A 19440-nucleotide genomic window follows, 5' to 3' on the forward strand; every position below is an offset into this window, starting at 1 on the left:
GGCCACTAGAAGCAGATCCCACAGCCCAAATATATCTGGACCTATCACAGCCCCTCAGTCTATGCTCTAAGGTTCATTCTTTTCTAAACAGTTACTCTCCCTTTGAAGCCTCAGAGCTTTTTTCCTTCCTGTATGAACGTACGTAAGCTCTCGAATCTCACCATTCATTTGGGCATTTTCCTTTTTTCCTAGTGATACTATCATGCATACGGTATGAAAATTTAATAAATGTAGATATTTATTTGATGTTATTGTGTCTGCTGTCAATTTATGTCAAACCCAGTTACTATATGTAGAAGGAAAAAAATTTTCCTTTGGTGTCAAACTCATTTTGTAGCTCTTCTGACTCACAATCAAGTGTTATTTAAGAAGGACTGTTCAGGGATTTCAGAATAATTCTCCTTCCTGGTACATGTAATTTCTACTCCTCACGATAGGTCAAGGCAAATCTGTTTTTCAATATTGCCTGTCTGAGATCTTTGCTCAATCAGCCTCCCTTATTTGAAAAAAAAAACCTGATAAATATACTATTTGGAAATCATTGAACAGGCGTATTTTCAACTAGACTGAACCTTAAAAGTGTGGCTTATGACAGAATCATGACTTCTCTTGCCTTCTAACTGCTGCCATATGACAAGTCTGCCATAACTTCCCTATAATAAATGACTATAAGTTCTCTATGACTTCCCTATAACAAAGTCTGAGACTAGCTGGAGAGGTCAAAATAGGAGATTTGGGGATATGTAGCTTAGAGTACTTTAAAAAAAAATCATATCTTCTTAATTATAGTTTACCTCCCCTTTCCAGAAAAGACAAAAGAAAACACCTCTCTCACCCATTTGTTTTTTCCTATTGTTTCTCATATTCTATTTAGACAGTATAAATACACATCACTCCTAGCACATTCCATATCCCAACTCTGCAAAGGAGGTTTCAGGTTTCTCAAAACCTCTGGGTGAAGGTCCATCAACATTTCAAGGAAAACATTTTTTCCTGAGGTTTCTCTAGAATAAAGGACATTTTGTTTCTTCACAAGCTTCTCATTACTGCCCACTGCTGAACCAACCACTGCTGATCCAACAACAACAACAAAATAATCATGATGGCTCAGATCAATTGTCTGGTATAGAACCGAGATTGAAGAATTCACCATAATGCCCATCACTCACTTCATTTTGATCATCAAACTCACTTGGTTAAACAGAAGAGAGATTAACCACAGAATGAGTTGTTTCTTGGTGCGTATGTGCATGCATGTGTGTGTGTGTGTTGGGGGGGGTGGATGAGGGGTGAAAGGAGGAATAAGTGGAAGAGGGAAAGAGAAGGAGAATAAACCAGCATACAAGACAAACAGCGTATGAGCAAATGCAGCAACATGGCATAGGGCAAAAACAAAACACAACATATTAAGAGATTTTTTTTGTTGTTGTTTTAAGGTGGTAGAATCAAATGGAATATGGTCCTCCTGATTCCAAATTTAGCTATCACTCCACCATAGGCTTCCTAACAGATAATAAGCATTATCAATCATATATCATCTGTACATTTAGTTCTTTAGGGCATACATATTATACCTGAAATTCTACTAGTCATTAATTTTTAAAAGTGTCAATCTTGGAAAGTATGAAGTTGCCCCTTCTACAATTTAACAGTGTCATACTTCTCTCTAGTCAGTTGTAAATACTTGTATCTCCACATTTAGAATAAATTCTTATTTATTAGCAATATTAAAATCTCAATATTGGCTGACAAAACTCTCTTGGAATAAAATAAATATACCAAATATGCATTGTTTTTTTGCTTTAATTTTCCGATAGTATATTTTCTTGTCTCACTGCACATAATCTGAAAGGAATATTTAATCAATAGTTCACTTCTTTTTACTAAAAATTCAGAGTACTTTAAAATTTAAGTCACATACCATGTAAAGTTAATACCATGCACAAGATTTTTCTACATCCTCCCATTGTTCATCGATTTGCTCAAGCAGGCCCAGTAACGTCTCCATCGTGAGACTTATTGTTACTGTGTTTGGCATATTGAATACATCACGGGTAGCTTGCCAGGCTCTGCCCTGTGGGCGAGATACTCTCGGTAGCTTGCCGGGCTCTCCGAGAGGGGCGGAAGAATCGAACTCGGGTCGGCCATGTTGGCTGTGTGCAAGGCACACACCCTATCACAGAAAACAGATTTTTTTTTATCTTAGCCCATACTAAGTGACTTAAATTTATTGCTACACATTAAAGTATATCTTAAGAGTCTAGGAGATATGCCACACTTTTCCAGACCTAAAATTACTTGTATGAAGCAAACTTTCTTCTGCCTATAACCATCTTAAAGTGAATGCTAATGTTTACACCAAAGAAGTAGGAATAGAGTTAAATAATTTTAACTGGGTCACACACTTAAGGCTTATTTCATTATTAGTCCATTTACACTCTGTTCAATGTTTTATCCATTGAACTATGCCATTTTATTTCAAGAAACCTATCAACAGTTCTAATATATTAGAAAACAGGATTCATTTCATGGAAATATGATATTAATTTAAGAAAATATCTCACTCTACTCAAGCAGTGTGATCAAATGACTAGGGAAAATAAGGTTTTATATCAAAAGCCTTTTTACAATCAGTACTCTTTTGTTCACTTGCCTAAACCTGAACCAATGTCATTACTAATAAGTAAGTTATGAATGGAATGCCTCAGACTGTATAGCTGTATGATGTAATGTTTTCCAGCACTAAAGGAAAAATCCAGAACTTTCTTTCTAAAGGGAAAGCTCAGTTTTCCATTAACTGTAGAATGTTCTTATTTTACATGACCCTTTAGTGACCATTGCACAGTTTCATTTCAACCTATGTATGCATGAGTATATTGTTTGAATTGCCTCCATCAAACCAGAGGTCTGATTCCAAAGGGATCGTGTTGTTTTCTATAGAGTTATTAATGCACCAACAGTCAAAGATCTCAGACATGAGTCTAGTATGGCATATGGGCATGAGTAAGTTGAGGGTGGAGAGCTCAAAAGCTTTCAGCTGCACATGAACTAAAGTAAACACAGAACAGCAGGAAAAAGCAAAATATGTTAAATGTGTATGTTGTATTATTTCTCCTTTCTATTCTAGAATAGTGAGTCTTTGCACGATTAATTTCATTTAATTTACCTTTAAAAAATGTTCGGGGGGGCTGGAGTGATAGCACAATGGGTAGGGCGTTTGCCTTGCATGTGGCCAACCCGGGTTCGATTCCCAGCATCCTATTTGGTCTCCTGAGCACTGCCAGGAGTCATACCTGAGTGCATGAACCAGGAGTAACCCCTGTGCATCGCCAGGTGTGACCCAAAAAGCAAAAAAAAAGTTTGGGGGGGCCATTCCTGGCTGTGCTTCAGACTTACTCTTGGCTCTGTGGTGAAAGACCACTCCTCGTGGTGTTCAGGGAGCTGGAATCAAACACCTTGCCAGCCAAGCACCCTTCCTACTATACTATCGCTCCTGCTTCTCAGTCTCTTAAGACACAGCTATCACTGGCGCTCTGACAAAACTTTTATGTTGTTCCCTAAAAACAATACTCACAAATGTGCAATGCTGAGAGTTCCTGGACATACATCACAGGTTTATAAGAAACTCTCTTTTATAGACACAAAAGTTCGTATCCCTATGTTCTATTGGGCTGCATTATACAAGATCAGGTTATTGGGCTGGAGAGATGTACAGTGGGTAGGGAACTTGGCAAGCATGCAGCTGACCCAGGTTCAATCCCCAGAGCCCCATATAATTTCCCAAGCTCTACAAGGAGCAGAGTCAGCAGTAAGCCTTGAGCAGCACTGACTGTAGCTCCAACAGAAAAATAAATAAAATAAATAAAGATCCAATTGAATAGATAAACTATTAGAGAGTTATATAAATTTTAAATCCTATTCCCCAAAAAGTTGAAGTAAAAGACATGTAAACAGGGGGCTGGAGCAATAAGCACAGCGGGTAGGGTGTTTGCCTTGTACATGGCCAACCTGGGTTTGATTCACAGCATCCCATATGGTCCCTTGAGCACTGCCAGGGGTGATTCCTGAGTGCAGAGCCAGGAGTAACCCCTGTGCATCGCCAGGTGTGACCCAAAAAGCAAAAAAAAAAAAAAAAAACGACATGTAAACACTGGGTACAAGAATTGGAGTTCCTTCATAATGAAAGGGAAGGGATGACAGTACGTTCATGATTCTATGCCTGTTAGTGGAAAATTGGGTCAGAAATACTGTCGTCCTTACATTTTAAGCTAAAAGTCCAGAACTGTCTTGCGTTCCTTCCGAAATATAATTCTTCCATAAGCACTTAAGAGTTTCAGATGAAAGATGCTACACTGTATCAATACAAAACCTAAAAGGTGACCTAAAATATACTGAACCATTCTTCTTCAAGGTATTAATACAAAGAAAAAGATACACTAATTTTAAAGTCCTGAAAGGACAGTATGGGGTAATTCTTTGCACAAGTTCAAGTCCCGTTTAGTGTAGTAATTGGTCAAGGAAATAATAAAAAACTTTCTTCTTATAAACTTTTATCCATGTATACAGATATATTTAAGGTATTTAAATAGATAGTTCAACAGTTTGAAATAACTAACATCCCTAATCTAGGCAAAAAACCCAAAAGGATGGATGTTCACATGTCACAGTGAGTATATTCACTACCATCCGGTTTCTTTATTTTGCCTTTGATTGGGGGATGGGGGGTGGGAGGGCACTTGTCCATTCATAAATTGAATAAACAAAAAACAAACACTGTCCTCCCGTTGTTCATCGATTTGCTTGAGTGGGCCCAGTAATGTCTCCATTTTGAGACTTGTAGTTACTGTGTTTGGCATGTTGAATACATCATGGGTAGCTTGCTAGGCTTTGCCGTGCAGGCGAGATACCCTCAGTAGCTTGCTGGGCTCTCCAAGAGGGGTGGAGGAATCAAACCTGGCTCGGCCAGGCTGGCTGCACGCAAGGCAAACGCGCTACCATGTGCTAATTTCACTTGATTAAAATTGAGTTAGGCTTCTTTTCTCCCCACCATCCCCTAATTTTTCTCTTAACATGAAATTAGAACAATCAATGAGAAAACGGGACATACTCATCCTAATGGTTCAAACTTAAGAGTTGGCTAATAGCAAAGAACCATCCAAGCATGTTTGTTGCTAAGGGTACCTAAAACTCCTGATTATTTGTAGTCTTTTTCATGAAAAAAAACAAAATCCTTTGGGCCTGATCTTTGAAATGCTTACAGACCTAAACTCAGCACATTCTTTTTATTATGTTATTTTTTAGTATTGTCCAGATTTGTTTCTTCCAACAAGAAGAAATGGACAAATATATTATAGGTCAGTCAAAAACAAATAAATAGGCACCCCCTACAGAAAGAAACTACTACTGTACCATCAAGATCGGTAAATTCTTATTGGTAAATGGTCGAGTAAGAAATACCAGGTACAAAGAAATATATATTGCTATGACATCACGTGTACAAAAGTCATAACTAGGCAAAATCAGTGTAAGGTGATGGAAATCTTAATAATGTTACTTCTTGGAAGTGATTAAATGAGATGTGATATTTAAAAATGTCCTAATTAGAAGACATTATGGTTTAAGTGGCAAATTCAAGAATCTGCACATATGTAATAAAAGCCACTTAGGTTTACCTTTAAACTCACCATACTTCGCTATATATATTCTACCTTAACTTTTCAGAAAATGAGGGGGGGGGGAATCACGTGGAAAAAATTGGGTGCCAATAGGGCTTAACACTATCAAAATTGCAACCCTGGTTTGAATCTCAGCACTACTTATCGTTCCTAGTGCTCCTCCAGGCATAGCCAGATGTGTTTCCCGGGTACCACCAGGTATGGCACGAAACAAAAACTACATGTAATATACAAAACATGAGTGAAGTCATAATAAAGAAAAAAGTATTCCTATTGATGACAGTAATATTGCAATAGGTTTAAAGCAAGTGGCCTCAAGCTAATAAAAAGACGGTCTAGGAATCCAACATCTCATGCTTTACCCTCAATTCTCCTGAGGAAAACTATTTTACCTCTTGTGTGGCCAGTTTCCTTACTATTTGAGGGATGAAGCTTATTGGTTTTTAGGGAGCACATCCATCAGTGGGGCTTATTGCTGGATCTGGGCTAAGGTGTCACACTTGACAGTGCTCAGAGAATCTGTGTGATGCTGGAGATCAATAAGGGATAAGACACATGTAAGACAAGTGCCTTAACTCTCTGACCACGTTACACAGTCCACACAGTGTGGGGCTTGTCTTGCACCCCGCTGGACTCAGTTCAAGTCCCGGTCACTACATATGGAACCCTGAGCAAAGAGACAAAAATATTCCTTGAAACACTGCTAGATGTGGCCCCCAAACAAAACAGTAAAGATTATCTTTCAAATTGTGTTTGCTTCTGATCTATGTTGTGTACACAGGAGCGATAGCACAGAGGGTAGGGCGTTCGCCTTACAAGCGGCCAACATGGCTGACCCGAGTTCGATTCCTCCGCCCCTCTCGGAGAGCCCAGCAAGCTACCAGAGTATTCGATATGCCAGACACAGTAACAACAAAGTCTCCAATGGAGACGTTACTGGGCCCACTCGAGCAAATCGACGATCAACGGGAGGGCCTTTACCTTTACCTTACCTATGTTGTGTTTAGATTATGATTTATGCTTTATGCAGAGTTAACAGAAATGGCATCTAGATTAGATACCATGAATACTAGTGAGCTGAAGAAAGGCATGTAAACACTGTTCACAGAATATAGAAGGAAGAAATGACTCCTACTGGATAGCCACTGTGTGGGCTAATGGGGGGTCACATGTCAAACACACAGAACCTGTTCTTACATGAAGGACGAATGTCACTGATGTTGTATCCATTCTAACATTCCTAATATTTCAAACAGACAATGAAGAGACATCTGTGAAATATGTTGACTAAAAATATGGTAAATACCCCCATGGATAGATATCTTATCAGGAAAAATCAGCTCACAAGATAAAATGATACAGTCTGGAAAAATATAAAATGTGTAAAACTCACTTGACCCATATTTTTAAGATCCGCTAATATCATAAACATATGCAAACTACATTGAGAAACTTTTACAATTTAGAAAACACTTTCCTACATAGTTTCAAATTAATAGAACAAATTCTATATACTAGGGAGAGGTTATTTACATTTTACAGATTATAAAATTGAGGACTAGAGAGGCAAAATATTTCACCTATTTAAGGTCACAAAGCATTAACTGATCTGTTCTGCATAGAACCAAGATCATCAGACAAAATACATCTTTACAGAACATTAAAATTCAAGAATGTGATTCTCAATTACTATGAGAAATTTATATACTTTATTGCAATTCATATCACAGAACAGGGCACTAAGACTTTAAGTAATTTAATCCAAGGGAACATCATGAGCAAAAGTGAACTAGAATTCATTCTCCTGAATTTCAATCCAGTTCTACATCCTAACTCAACCAATTTCACTTAAAATGTTCATTATCAATTTTATTCACTTTCATTTTATTTTGCGTAAGGATTTCAGAGAGCGGGTGGCTTCTGAATTAGGTGTGCAAAGGTACTAACTATGATAACAGTTCCAAGAAAAAAATTCCTGCAAAGAAAAACAAACTGACTTGGTAGGAAGGATAAGGAGGACTGAAACACGTGGAGTGGAATGAGGTATGGCAAATTCTAGGAAGTGGTTATGACTTACACAATAGGACTGACTCACAAGGACATCTAGCTCTCTAGCATGACAAGAGAAGATACTGGAGGTAGGGACCAGAAGTGGACAGGGAAAAAGATGGTCACAGAGAAAGAAATGGTTTGAAATATATCGATCATCATGAATCTCAAAGTTCTCAAGTGTGGTCCATAGATACCTGAAAGTGCCAAAGATCTTTGTTTAGGTCTTAGAATCTACAGGTCTCTAGAATTTATATGTATTATGTTCTATTAGAAAATGTTATTTCATTTTTTACTCTGTCAACATTCATACTTATGGTTCAAAAATAGTGATGGATAAAATTGCTAGCTTGGTAACAAAATACAGAGTGGAAAGATGGAATGGAGATAAGGTGTTTGCCTTGTATAGGGCTATTGCAGGTTTGATTCTCATCACCTCATATGGTCCCCCAAGCACCATCCAGGAGTGATGCCTGAGCATAGACCCAGACAATAATCATTAAGCACAGGCAGATTTGGCCCCAAAACAAAACAAACAGATAAAAGTTTTTAAAGAGTTTCCTTAGAGTAATGTTTTTATAGAAAGAGTAAAAGCATTAACTTAATTTAGTCTAATTTAATAATTTAATTTAAAAAATTAAATCCACATATATTTTAATAATTTATGTGGGTAAAAGGAATATACCCTTTCTACATTACTACAGAAAACAAATCTAAACTATGATAACTGTTGCAAGGAAAAAAATTCCTGCAAAGAAAAATCAACTGACTTAGTTATCTGAGCTACACAATTTTCATGGGACACTACAGAAATGTGATGGTATTTTTGGGTATTTTTCAAATAATTTTTCAAAAGAGAATGAAGAAAGTTCACAACATTGAGAAAGTATTTTAAGTTGCTTCACATTGTTTTAAGTTATTTTATAATTTCAATAATAAACTTTAAAACAAGTATCACAGATATTAAAAATCTAATAATCACCACAAAGAGGTTGTAAGCTTCCCAATACTTTGTTTGACTTTCATGAGATCCAAAGAGAGAGCAAGCAGATGTGATTTATTTTATCTGGTATAATGATACCAATAATGTATAATAAATCAACATTGGAAGATCTGCAGAATCCAGAAACACTGATATATTTCAGATGACCAGTAAATGAAAACAGAAAATTGAGTTTAGGCAAAGGAGTCATTGAAAGTCTAAGATGAGTGAATTTCTTAGCAACTAATAATAAAATGTTCACTGGTGAGATTTCAAAGTTTTGTATCACAAGTAACTTTAAGAACTATCACTAGTTGAAATTCAGCATGACATTAATGAGGAGTGTTCACAATTATTAAAAAGGCTAGTAAGGTGTTCTTCCTTTTCAATTAAATATCTGCATGAGGTCCTATTTACAACACATGCTTCTAGCAGAAAGAATACAGTACAACAAACTGAATGTAGCAGAAGAAAGCCACTAAAGAAATAAGAACTTAAAACAATGTCCCTTCTCAGTGTTTAAATATAATTTTCACAAAAATAATCTATTTTAACATGAAACAATATTGTAAATTTAAGTTGCAATTTAAAAATTTTGTTTCAACATACAATAGGGTATCAGAGGCTTGAGAGGGGTTTAGACATTTGCCTTGCACACAGCTCACCCCCTTACATCCCTGGCATCATTTCTGGCTCTCTGATCCTCACCAGGAGTGATTCTGAGTACAGAGCCAGAAGTAAGTCCTAGGTAGTGCCTCTGTGTCCCCAAACCAAAACCAAATAAATGAAAGTGAATGTGTTCTCTCTTTGGTCTTGGTTCTATGACTTAAAAACATCCAAAAGAAGTTGAGTTCACCTAACGTGACAACTCTAAAATAGCAGGTGATTACTCTTTTGTTCTTCAAAGAAAACCACCACCCACAATGCAATAGATGAAACACAGTACTTTCCATTTTCCCCCCACTGAACCTGATTATGAAATTTTAGCAAACTCCTCCATAATTCTGATCCTCCTGAACAATGGCAAACAAAATTTAGAATAATGTTCCAAGTATGATAATGAAGTATACACATTTTTCCTTCTAAGCTCTGTATTCTAGTCAAGAACTCAAAGTTTTATGTAACAGAACAATATTCTTATTAATATTATTCTCACTTGAATATTTTTATTATTTAAAATATTTAATATGACAAATTAACATCTAACTTGAGCCTCAAAAGACTAGTAAAATCTGTAGAGAATAAGCAGGTAGTTCTCATTCTAAATATAAACTTGTCTAAGCATAGATGATGGGAAGTAAAGCTTAGGCACAAGAGCAGATCAGCCACTTTTTAAAAAAGGGGCTGTTGAAAAATAGAGAGAGAGTATGGGGAAAATTGTCTGCCATGGAGGCAGGGGAAGGGTTGGAAAGGGGAGGTATACTGGGTTCATTGGTGGTAGAGAATGTGCACTGGTGGAGGGATGGGTGTTTGATCACTGTATGATTGAATCTCAAGCACGAAAACTTGTAACTGTATCTCATGGTGATTAAATAATAATTTTTTTAAAAAGGCCGTAGAGCTTTACATTAAATTTAGAATGCAAATTGGAGAAATCTTTAATAGAGCTAAGAAGGTGTATTGGAATCATAAGACACTAAGAAGGCATTGTGAGTCTTGAACATAAAATTAATAAGATGAAAATGAAAACAATATGAAAGATTAATGATTATAAAGAGAGAAAAGTAGGATAATTAGGAAAATATTGTGATGGACACGCTGATAGTAAGAGATGCAATAAACATGACAGATACAAAAAAATTGTATGAAGAGAAGGAAAAAGTTTTATGATTTAGCATCATGCCTGAGTAACTCAAATAATGAGGATGCAAATTTTAAAACCGGGAAAATTAGTTGGAAATGGAAGATCATAAATTTATTGGATTACAAAAAATAAAAATGTTGTGCTATTAAATTTTAACTTTTCAATAGATAATAAAATATGTGTATTTAAATTAATTATCAGATAAGCTTAACTTAGATGTTACAGTAATAATAATGCAGTTTTTTGTTGTACCCATTGTATCCCATTGTAATAATATTTATATCCTTTCCTAATCGGCCTTCATCTTTTTCAGTTCATTTTTCTTAACATTTCTGCTGAGGTGTAAGAAACTGGAACTGAACTGGAAAATCAATTCAACTTATTCATGAACAATGGGTAAGAAAATAAGAATAGAAAGGTGATTATTAATATATTTAGATTAAATGATAACTTTCAATATTTAATATTACAGCATCCCTAACATTTTACTATATAAAATCTATGTATAAAATTGCTTCCACTAAGTGGTGTAAATATCACTCTCCAAAGGAGATTTTAAAAACTCATAAGAGATATAGCATAACTTTAAATGCAATTTTTTTAAATTTGTGAATAAGCTAAAATAATCACATTGCTTCCCAATATGCATATTAACCCAAAATAAAGATATAAATCCCTCTGCAGTGTTTTTAAAGCTAGAATGTTGGCAGTTACAGATAATTTGACGATAAATTAATATAATTTAGAAGATGGGATATGCATAGGCTAGCATTACCAAACACTAATCTAAAAGTAGTAAGATCTCATCAAAAACCAACTAAGGGATTGCTATTAAGCTGCCCAAACCTATAATACGAATCCTCAAAATTGAGAAAAATAAGATGTAAAATGTAACTTGTAAACATATTCATTGTACTTATTTTATCAGATGTTTGAAGTTCAAGTAATTCTTAACAATAGAAATAATACAGTAATGGCAAAAATGGAAGTATGTGCCAAGAGGCTACAGTCAGACTGTAAAATTCAGTACTAAAAAGCGCTATTATGTCTTCTATGACAACATTTAGAAACCGTAAGTAATATCTTGTTTAGTGGGGAAATTTTAGTTTCATTGTACATTCAAAAATTCTAGAAAAGAAAATTAGTATGTTTTGGTTTCATATATTTTACATATACAAATCTATAAATCAATTACTGCATGTGCTCAGATCATTTATATTTGTCATGTCTAAATCTTTTCTTCTTCTTTTTAAATTATGGGCCACAACTAGATGTGCTCAGGGCTTGTTTCTGACTTTGTGTTTAGGGATCACTCCTGGCGGGACCATTTGAGGTGCTGGGGATAAAATCCAGGTGAGTCATGTGAAAGGCAAGTGCCTAACACATTGTACTATATCTAGGCTTCTCTTGAATCATTTCTTTAAAAAAAATCGACATGTTTTTTCCTATGGATTTATGTTGGAAAGGTTATTGTGTGTCTGAAAGAGTATCTTAAAATCTTATTATTCATGAAATTCCAAGCGAAAGTCTATCATTAACAAGACCAAGTTATATTTATTTCACCTAACGGAGCTTTCCAAGACAACGTACCAAAAATAAAGATGTACTTATATTTGGATCAAGATGATATATTTTTAAATTTTTATACATAATATTGTTGTTAACTAACTTTAATGCTATAATTATATAAATACATTAGAAATGTTAAAAATACTGCAAGTTGAAATGTTGAATATTGTCATGTTTTAACTCCCCATCCAATTCAAACTTTCTGTAATAATGTCTTCCATGTAATAATTCCACATGCCAGAGAAGTGTTTATTTCAATGAACCCCATCATCTCTCTCCCCAATCAATTATATTTAGACAAATTCTGTTAAAAATTTCCATCTTAGATCCAAAAATACCTTTCTTCATAGCATTTACTTATTAGTCATGATTTCAGCTATTTTTTTTCCAAAAAAGGAAGTATCTTCTCATCTACATACAGTTTTCAAAAAAAAATTTATGACACTGTTCAATTTTCTTAAAAGTATCTAAGATCCCTTAGGTCTTTGTAATGTGACTTTTAACATTTAAATAAATTACTTTGTGTGTTGGCGGGGATTGAGGTGTAGATTGTGTCACACCAAGCTCAGGGCTTACACCTCCTTCTGTATTGGGGATCACTACTGATGGTACTTAGTTCTGAGGGTAGAAAAAGAGTAAGCTGCAAGCAAGGTCAGCACCTCAGCACCTGTCCTAGCTCTCTGGCCCTGCGATTCTTCATATTTCTCTCCCTTAAATATATTAAGTAGTATTGTAGAGAACTCTCTATAAAAGTTGCTTTAAATAATAGCATTCTATTAAATCAAGATATATAACAAACATTAATATAGCTTAATATACTTAGAATTAGTAAATATAGATTTATTTCTTAACAGTTATTCATTTCTAAGATGAATGTATATTTATTTCATTATCACAATAGCCAATATCTTTTCCAAAGGTGTTTTGAAGAAAAAAAAACCACTGATTTCTTTATTCGATGTTTGCACAAGTGATTTCTAAAACCAAATTAAAACTTATGGTTTTATCTTTTGAGATTCAGTTCTTTATTCCTTCAAAATTATTTGGTATACCAATTCTGTCATTCATATTCACTATTTGCCTCAATTCCAGGATTCTGATTTGGATGGCAAAGAAGATGTTATCGTTTGGTAGCAAGAAGAACATCGTGGAAGGTTGGGGCGAAGATTACTGAATACAGATTTTATAATTTTAGCTGAACGTGCAAATGGTCCGAATAAAATGATCAGCTAGAAATTGTGGGACAACACGTAAGGTGTTTTTTAGAAGTAAATATGTAAAAAGCAATCACAAGCAGAAATTTGTAGAAAATCACTCAAACAAAATGTACAGAACAGTAAGAAAAAAGACCTCAGATTAAGGTTAAGATTCATGTCAAATGTGAGCTACACACAAAAAATATGTATATGTGTCTAAAGACTTAAAATTGCTCTGTAAAGCTTATATTTTATATCTTATTCACTAATACATTTCCTAAAATTTTTAAAGTAAATTTATCAGAAGCCCTATCATTGTAGTACACTGCTTCACCTACATATGAAATTCAATGAAAATAAAATCAAGATACATGATTTTATAGCTTCTCTAACAATATAAATTTTTAAAAATCACAAAAGTCCTAAAAATGTATGATATATTCCAAGCTCAAACTTAAGACTGTACCCTAAAATATTAAGAACTCCAAATCTTTTATGTTTTCCACACTTTGAGGCAATCCCCGCATATGTTTAGTATCTGAAAGGGGAGAATATTACTATAACAGCAATAAGGGGAATTTTCATTTATGTTTACTACACTTATGCAACACAGCACCAACACAGGTATGCACACTTCTAGTGCTTCATTAACTATTCAAAACAGAAAAATAATTCAAAATGTCATTGAACCAACAATTGCACTATAGTGAGGAAAATTATTGTAGGTCCCTATCTAACTTCTCTGTTTTGCAGTTTTAAGTATTCCTCTTAAAGTTCCTCATATTTAATCAACTTAGACAAAATGAGCAAACTGGATCATTCTCTAAAATACAAATAATTTGTTTATTCTTTCACAGTATATTATTATATACTTGGACATTTGTAGATAATGGATCATCTAATGATAGCTGCAGAAATCTCAGTTCTAAAGTTCACTATTTTGTGATAATAAAATCAAAATTCTTAATATAATGCTCAAACATTAATCCAATCCACAAGGCACACCTACTTTTTGGTAAATCAGGATTTTTGTCTATATCACATGGAAAGACTGTTAAACAGCCATATTTCTTTAAATTATAAAATAAAAAATTTAAACCACAATAGAAAATTTCAAAGTATAATTTCAATTACTTTTAAATCCTGTAATATTCGCTTACCAGGCATGAGTTGAGTCATCCACTTGAATAATTGTATATTCGCCAGGAAAGTACCTTCACTTTTTCATTCTTTGCCACATTTAACTTTTAAAACCGGCTAACCTAACTATAAATATGGGAAGTTTAATGTATCCATTTATATAAATCAATTTAAAAAAGCTATAGAATGTCCTCTAAAAGAATGTTATAGACGTATTGTAGTGACATGACTTACTGGTCCCATTTCAAGAGCTCTTCGAATTCATTGCATATGCTATATTTCAACTACATAATCATTGCATATTGTTAACTTTAAGTTAAACTTTTTTGGTGAAAGTACAATTTTTGTGTTTGTTTTGGGACCACACCCAGCAGTGCCCAGGGCTTTCTCCTGACTCTGGAATCAGGAGTCACTCCTGGCCAGCTCAGGGTGTGCGGGTGGGCTGGAGATGAGTCTGTGAGGGGAGTTCATATGGGGTGTCAGTGATTAAACCCAGGCCAGCTGAATGCAAGATAAGCATCCTACCCTCTGTATTATAGCCGTGGCACCACAATTTTTAAAAATTATATTGGTTTTGGGGCAACACCTGTGGTGCTCAGGAGTTACTCCTGGCTCTGCACTCAGGAATCACACCTGGCAGGCTCAGGTGACCATATAGGGTGCCAGGAATAGAACCCTAGTCTGTTGTGTGCAAGGCAAATGCCTTACTGTAGTATTGCTCCACGCACCCTCAACCCCACCCCTTAATTTTTAAAAGCTTCATAAAATGGTTGTACCCCACTTTGGGTGGGGGGAAGGTTTAAAATTTGCTAGCATTGTACAATGAAATGCAGTCATGGAAAAGGGGCTGGGGAAGAGGAAAGAGAATGAAAGCCTTCTCATCTTCCTCTAATATAGAAACTCAACTTACTCAAGACAGTTTCACTCCACACAAAAGTAATCATGACTATACAACATCCAAGAGTTGTGTCACTATGTCAACATTCATCAAATGAAAAATTAGTAAACATAACTAAAGCATCTGAATGTACACTTTAACTTCGGGAGTGTAAGATCTGGCAATGTCACTGTCACTATCACTGTTCTCCCGTTGTTCGTTGATTTGCTCGAGTGGGCCCAGTAACATTTGCTGAAATTCTAATCTCCTGGTTGTGGCACAAAAAGACTGGAGGGTATTGATCACTGCAGATGGCAGCTGCTTCTGAATAGGCACCCATGGATACATGCAGTGGGGCAGATACACAGGGATTGACATGTGTAAACTCATGTTTAAAACTAAAAGTAAAGGCCCAATCTGTTCCACATGAAGAAGTCTGACCTTCATATCAAATTGTACAGCACTGGATTAGGTTAGGCTGTGAAAGCTGAAATTCAGGAGTTATTGCTTACTAAGGAGATTTCCTTCTAGACTTTATGTGACTCTACACACACAATAAGGCAGCGGCAGAGAGCCAAGGACAACAGAACTGAAGAACTGTTCTATATTCTGAGTTTGGGGAGGAGGACTTTGGAAACCTGGTGCTAGGGACATTGGTGATGGGTATGGAGTTGATTGCTGCAGACACGGAACCATCATCAACAGTACTGTACATCACTGTATCTCAATAAATATTTTTAAAGACTTAAAAAATACTGTCTACAAATTTGTCATTTATTCTTACATATTCAGACATAAAGCCCTTCATTACTTTATACAACATATTGCCTCAAATGCATGTTAATGTCTTTGGGTGGAGAAGGGGCCTCCCAAATATGGTTCTAAAGTTCTAGAACCACTTCCGGTTATACTGCAGTTGAGGGTCTAAAATTTAGTCTCCTCGGGTCCTGCAGCAATCAAGAGCACTGGGATCCTGTAAGGATACACCCAACAGCATGCAAAAGATCACACAGTCTTGAGAATCAAACTGGATTTGAGGGCCTGTGCTATCTCCCTGCTCCCCCTCAACTTATTTTCCAGAACACCCACATACCCACAATGATTTATGTTTGTTTACTAATCAGGTTGGCTGGAATAATGATAACTGAATCGTTTCATAATTTCTTAATGTATCGGATTTGATAAATTCCATAGTGTCTCTCTGGAATTAAAGGAATTCTGTATCAGAAAATTTTACTTCAGATCACTGCATATGTTACCTTATTACATTAATGTTGATATTTTGTGAAAGTTACTGATCTAGTGCTATATTGCTTTACTAGGTATTTCAGCTCTTATTCAGTAATAATATTAAAGTTCTTTTCACTTAAAAATAATAGAATCCAAATTATAAAACTCTGGGAGGCGTGGGAAGAGACAAGGTCTTTTGAATTTAGATTCTTTTCCTTCACAAGTCACAAAGGAAATATTAGACATTCTAATTTTTTAAATACGGAGAAATCAAAATTGATCAATATGTAAATATTCTTTTGCCATGCGTAAATATAAACTATAAGTTAGCTATCTGAGTTCTTAAGAAAACTCACTATTAACAGTTTTTAATCAATTTTAAAAAATAATACATGCATAAAACATGAAATCTCAATTTCATATTTTGAGTAAAAAAGATATTATTTTTTAAACCAATCTTCATAAAGATTTGCATTTCACTCTGAGAATCAGCTACCACATTTAAAAATCTTATTTCATGGTGTCATTCTCCATGGAATGAACGAATACTTGCATATTCTGTATCAGAAAATTTGCATATTCTGACATGAAAAATTAGGTTCTTAAGTCTTTCAATAAACTACCTTACTTTGACTAAAATATACAACAGTATTACTCCGTATTAGAGTATAAGACATGGAGAACGTACGATGGGCATAGATATTGCTTCTTTTTCCCCTTCCCTTTCTTTGAAGACTTCTCCTTAGAATAAGCTTCTTCAACCCAAAAAGAAATTAAAATAAAAAAGAAAAGTGCCAACAGAAACTTCATCTTGAAAAGTTAGTTTTCAGAAGATGGATCTACGAGAAAGAACAAGAAAATATTTACATATATAAAGCAAGTGATAACTATATAACTCTTTTAAGCACACACTCATTTCTACCAAATAATCAAGTATATTTGTACATTAAATTCTTATCGCTTGATCCTATATTGTTATATATTACTATATATTTTGTGATAGTTTCATAGTAAATTTTAGTTTAAAGGATTCACAGAAAATGAGGTCCTACTGAAGTGTAAAACTTAAGTATGCAAAATTTCTGAATCTAAAGATATATAAAATCGTATATTGAATTAAGTTGAATATTAATGTGTAGTGAAAGATACCTGGAAGGATGTTTAATAAAATGTCAAAATTTTTATCTTGATCTGATACAGCTGAATTTTTACAATTTCTATACTGTATAGTGCACAGAGTTTTTCCAATGAAAATAAAAGATCATTGTAAGTATTTATGAATTGACAGATATGCAAACTTTAGGACCAAGGGTTTCACACTTTAAACTCATGCTTTAATTTAGACACTAAACACAGCTGTGTTTCACTCAAACATCGAATATCAAAGTTCACGGCTTGGTTTTCCTACTTAGATGATACTAACATTTGCATCAAAAAAGATTTCTGACTTTAGATATTCTGGGCAACATTTACATGAAGCAGCAAGTATGATTTGACTTCCAAATAATCCTCTTAATCATATTTTGATAACATTCTCCCTGCCCAATAAGAATTCCCATCTGGCAGAATCTGCTGCATTAAAAAGCAGAAAACCCAACCCAAACCAAAAATAAATAAATAAATAACTTAAGCTTTTAACGTTGAAACACTCCAACCTCTCCTGAATCCTTCCTTTCCCAGTTCTAAAATGTTTTCGGCCACGTCTAGACCTGTGATCCGTTACTTCCCTTCCCATCTCACCCTTAAAAATTCGTTTCTCCTCTGGCAGGCTCTTCCTTGCCGCTTTCTCCCAGACATTCTTAATGTCCCACATTTAGATTTCAGAGTCCCTAGAGCCAGGCAGGAGAACCTTGGGGGGGTCAAATCCAACCTCAGACTCTCCTCGGCCACTAGGAGCCCTGGGCGCTCCCTTCCCCCACCCCTCGGTGGCATCTGCTGCCGGGCACCTCTGTCCGCAGCAGCAGGTATCTCCCCCACCTGCACCTCCTAGGGGGTCCCTACGCGCGCTTTGAAGGGGCGGGAGAAACTGCACCCCGGCTCCCGATTTTCACCTGCAATCTTTCAAAGGAGAGGGAGGACAGCTGTAGAGACCCCTGCAGAGTCCAACTCCCTGCGAGGGGCCTTGCCCGCCCACCCTGCACTTCCCTCCATCCCCGGCGTGTCCGCTGTCCCCGGCCCCGTCCAGCCCGGGTGTGTGTCCCCCCTCGGGGACCCGGCTGCTGCGGCTGCTGCTGGACGCCCCGCGCCGCCGCCTCCCTCCCCACCCCCGGCGCGCCGCAGTGCCGCCACCCCGGGCTGGCCCGGGTCTCTCCGCAGTGGCATTTATTCCCGTCCCCGACCACCGCCGTCCCCGCCCCGTCCCCGCCGGTCCCTCCCTCCCCAGCGGAGCCCCCGGCACTTACCCCGAGGCGCCCCCGCCCGCAGCCGCCAGACGACGACGCGGCCCGCGGCTCCGGGCCCAGACGGCGGTGACTGCGGGGGGTGCGGCGGGCGCAGCGCGGGGGCAGCTGCGTCCCCGCCGCCCGCGCCACCGCCGAGCTGGGCTGACGCGCCTGCTCGGGCCGCGGAGCCTGCGCCCTGCGCGCCGCGGCCGGGATGCTGCAGCCGCGGCCGGGATGCTGCAGCCGCGGGCCGGGATGCTGCGGGTACCGCGGGGCGCGCTGCCCCAGCCGGGCCAGGGCGCGGGGTGTCCCCGCCGCGCGTGCAAAGGACGTCACAGCTCCTTACCCTCCTGGCATTGCAGAGGTTTGGGGGCAAGCATGGAATTCCCACCCCACTCCACCCCCACCCTCTGGTTTTGGGGGATACCAGAAAAGACGGTGTGTCCAGGGGTTGAGCTTCACTTCACCAGGGTGTAGGGTGTGCAATTGAAGATTCTTTGGGTCCAGGGTAAACAAAAACCTTTCAAGCAGCTAGAA

The 19440-nt window shown here is 36.9% G+C and overlaps 1 protein-coding gene across 1 annotated transcript in view; it reads right to left on the reverse strand.

Moving 5' to 3' along the window:
• The window catches only part of GLRB (glycine receptor beta), an 84922-nt gene extending 65716 nt beyond the window's left edge, over nucleotides 1-19206 (reverse strand). Inside the window, exons 1-2 of the mRNA XM_056118896.1 lie at nucleotides 18925-19206; nucleotides 17211-17361 (exon numbers count right to left, since the gene is read on the reverse strand). Of these exons, the coding sequence (XP_055974871.1) occupies nucleotides 17211-17332 (122 nt within the window). The 5' untranslated portion in view covers nucleotides 17333-17361; nucleotides 18925-19206. The remainder of the gene's footprint in view (nucleotides 1-17210; nucleotides 17362-18924) is intronic.
• Nucleotides 19207-19440: the final 234 nt, after the last annotated feature.

Source organism: Sorex fumeus, unplaced genomic scaffold (assembly GCF_029834395.1).
Source record: "Sorex fumeus unplaced genomic scaffold, SorFum_2.1 ptg000039l, whole genome shotgun sequence".
NCBI lineage: Eukaryota > Metazoa > Chordata > Mammalia > Eulipotyphla > Soricidae > Sorex > Sorex fumeus.